The 2986-nt window shown below is 49.8% G+C and overlaps 1 protein-coding gene across 1 annotated transcript in view; it reads right to left on the reverse strand.

Moving 5' to 3' along the window:
• The window catches only part of RXFP2 (relaxin family peptide receptor 2), a gene marked incomplete at its 5' end in the record, with an annotated part of 69388 nt that overhangs the window by 34127 nt on the left and 32275 nt on the right, over window positions 1–2986 (reverse strand). Inside the window, 2 exons of the mRNA XM_007955962.1 lie at window positions 385–456; window positions 2757–2828. Of these exons, the coding sequence (XP_007954153.1) occupies window positions 385–456; window positions 2757–2828 (144 nt within the window). The remainder of the gene's footprint in view (window positions 1–384; window positions 457–2756; window positions 2829–2986) is intronic.

The raw sequence follows: 2986 nt of genomic DNA on the forward strand, positions 1-2986 counted from the left end.
CTCTAGGGGCGCTGTGGGTCAGAATGGACTCCAGGCAGTGGGTGTGGTTTGGGCTTTGCTTCTGTGAAGACTGACAGCCTTGGAGACCCTGTGGTGCAGTTCCACTCTGTCCTCTAGGGGCTCCGTGAGTAGGAACTGACTCCATGGCAGTGGCTTTGCTCTTGCTTTTCAGAAACTAGGAGAGCAGGCTGGAGACCTAAGTTAACACTCAGCCCCTCTATCAACACCAACAAATCAGTGTGTGCTTTCTTCTTTTTTCTGTATTCTAGCTTCATACCAAGACTGTAAGAAAAATACTACTTGAAATTTTTTGTCCACGCTCGCCTTTGATGTCTGAGTCTGCGGGTTCTCCCCTCTTTACGAAGAAGCCCTTCCTGTACTTACAGCACTGTGAGGGAGCTGCAGGCCAGGAAGGTGCCATTGGTGAGGTACTGGATTCGATTGCCTTCCAGGTCTCTGAAAGGTGAGAAGGAAAAAAGTGTTTCAAAGCTTTTTGTACAAACCCTCCATCTAGAGGTTTTGGGATGAAATGCTTGCGTTGGTATGAGGGTTCTCAGCCTCGTTTTGACTTCAGTGCAGCTCTATGTCTTTCTTCTTAGCATTGTAGGGTTTAATAAACATTATGCTTCCTTTGTCCTTTCAGTTAATGCCAGAACTAATAAAATGGAGGAGAAGAGCGGCCTCACGTTTAATGAGTGTCACTCTGTGCCGTGTTACATGACATCAGCTGTCATGAGATTATCCATCCACAGCAGCAGGGACTAGTAGTTATTGAGGGCATCCTGGTGGCCGAATGTCTATCACGTGGCTGCTAACAGAAAGGCTGGCGCTCCCAACCCTCTTAGAGACTCTGCGGAAGAAAGACCTGGCCATCTGCTCCCACAAGATGACAGCCCAGAGAACCCTACAGGGTTTTACACGGGGTTGCTTTGAGTAGGAACTGGACCGATGTCACCTAACCCCATCACCCACCCACTGTCCCTGGGTCCATTGCGACTCACAGCTGCAGTACAGAGTGGAACTGCCCCAAGGGCTCTCTTTAGTCTTTCTGGAAGCAGACTGCCTCATCTTTCTCCCACGGAGTGGCTGGCAGGCTTGAACAGCCCTTCTTTTGGTTAGCAGCCCAATGCTTTAACCACTACCTGACCTGAGCTCCTTAACCACCTCAACAACCATTTACTGGCGTTGCTGGGTGGTGAGATGGTTAACGCACTCCTTGCTACTGAAAGGCTGGAGAGTGACGTGCACCCACAGGGAACTGGAAGAAAGCCCTGGGGCTCTAGTTTCCACAACTCGGCCACCGAAAGCCCTACGGAGCCCAGGTCTATCCTGAGCCACACGGAGTTGCCATGAGTTAGAGTCGAGTCACTGACAACGAGTCACTGGTCAGTGTAGCGAGGGATGGAGGAAGAGCTTGCAGGACGTGGGGCCAGGGCAGGATTTTCCCTGCCTTTTAACTGGAGCCAGGAGCCCTGGTGGGGCAATGGTTAAGCGTTCGGCCACTAACCAAAAAGTTGGCAGTTTGAACTTACCACGGTAGAAAAGACCTGGCAATCGGCCCCAGTGAAGATGACAGGCAAGAAAACCCTACAGGGACAGTTCTACTCTGTCACAGGGGCACCATGAGTCTGAATGCACTTGAAGGTCCCCCAAAATGACCATAAGCTGCAGTGCTTTAGGTCGGACCTGAGTTTCAAGTCCTTTCTTGTTTCTGACCCGGCCATTTTGCTCACCATGGGTTCTTGCTGTGTGTCTACATCTTTCCTGAGTGGCTGCAGGAGTTCAACCTTGTGCTTGAGGCAATGGGCATGCAGGGGCAGCCTCTATCATAATGGGCTTCCAGGAGGAGGTGACGTTTAAACTGACTTTTGACAGAAACACTGGAGTGAGCCAAGAGGGTGAGGAGGAAGGCTCTTGGGGCAATGTGCGCTCAGGGACTCAATGGTGACAGCAGTTTGGTATGTCTGCAAAGAAGGGTCATGCGAATGAGGGGTGTGCAGAGACCAGAGAGATAAAGGGTAGAAAATGAGGTGTTCATAGGTGCACAGGAGCCCTGGTGGTGCAGAGGTTCCAAGGTCAAAGGTTCAAACCCAACCAGCAGCTGCACAGGAGAAAGCTGTGTCGGTCTGAACCCGTAAAGATTACAGCCTTGGAAACCCTATGAGGCAACTGTCCTCTGTCCTCTAGGGTCACTGTGAGTTGGAATCTACTCAGTGGCAATGGATTTGGGTTTGGGTCTGTTTCTCAGAGGCTCAAGGAATAAGGTTGACATTTATCCTCCTATCTGTGGGAACACTCACAAGATTTTAAACCAGAAGGTAAGATGCTGAGATTTTAGAGTGGCAAAGAAAATCCTGTTGTTCTTGTTGTGTGCCACCAAGTCAATTCTGACTCACAGCGCCCCTAGAGGATAGAGGGGAACTGCCCCACAGGGTTTCCAAGGCTGTCAATCTTCACAGAAGCAAAGCCCAAACCAAACCCACTGCCGTGGAGTCCATTCTGACTCACAGCGCCCCTAGAGGACAGAGTGGAACTGCCCACAGGGTTTCCTAGGCTGTCATCTGTACAGGAGCAGATCACCAGGTCTTTTACTTGCAGAGCCCCTGGGTGGGTTCGAACTACCAACCTGTTGGTTGACAGCCAAGCACTTAACCATACTGTCACCAGGGCTCCTTTTATTACCATCCTGCATTAACTTCAAGCCTAATTTCCATCATCTGGGCAAGTAATCCCTAAGATCTCAAATGCATACTTACAGCCAGTTGAGCTGAGGCATCTGGGCACACATCTGCTTGGGAAGGGCTTCTAAGTAGTTATTAACCATAGACCTTCACACAAAGAAGATTCTAATTAGAAACACAGTGATAAGCCACTTTAAGGACAGTAGTGTTGTTGTTTCCACCATTTGGAAACTTGTGTGCTAACATTCATAGATTATACCAAAACCAAGCCATGGAGTCCTTTCTGACTCATGGCAACCCTGTGG

The sequence above is a fragment of the Orycteropus afer genome, unplaced genomic scaffold, assembly GCF_000298275.1.
Source record: "Orycteropus afer afer isolate SDZICR_OR568_19922 unplaced genomic scaffold, OryAfe1.0 scaffold00558, whole genome shotgun sequence".
Lineage (NCBI taxonomy): Eukaryota > Metazoa > Chordata > Mammalia > Tubulidentata > Orycteropodidae > Orycteropus > Orycteropus afer.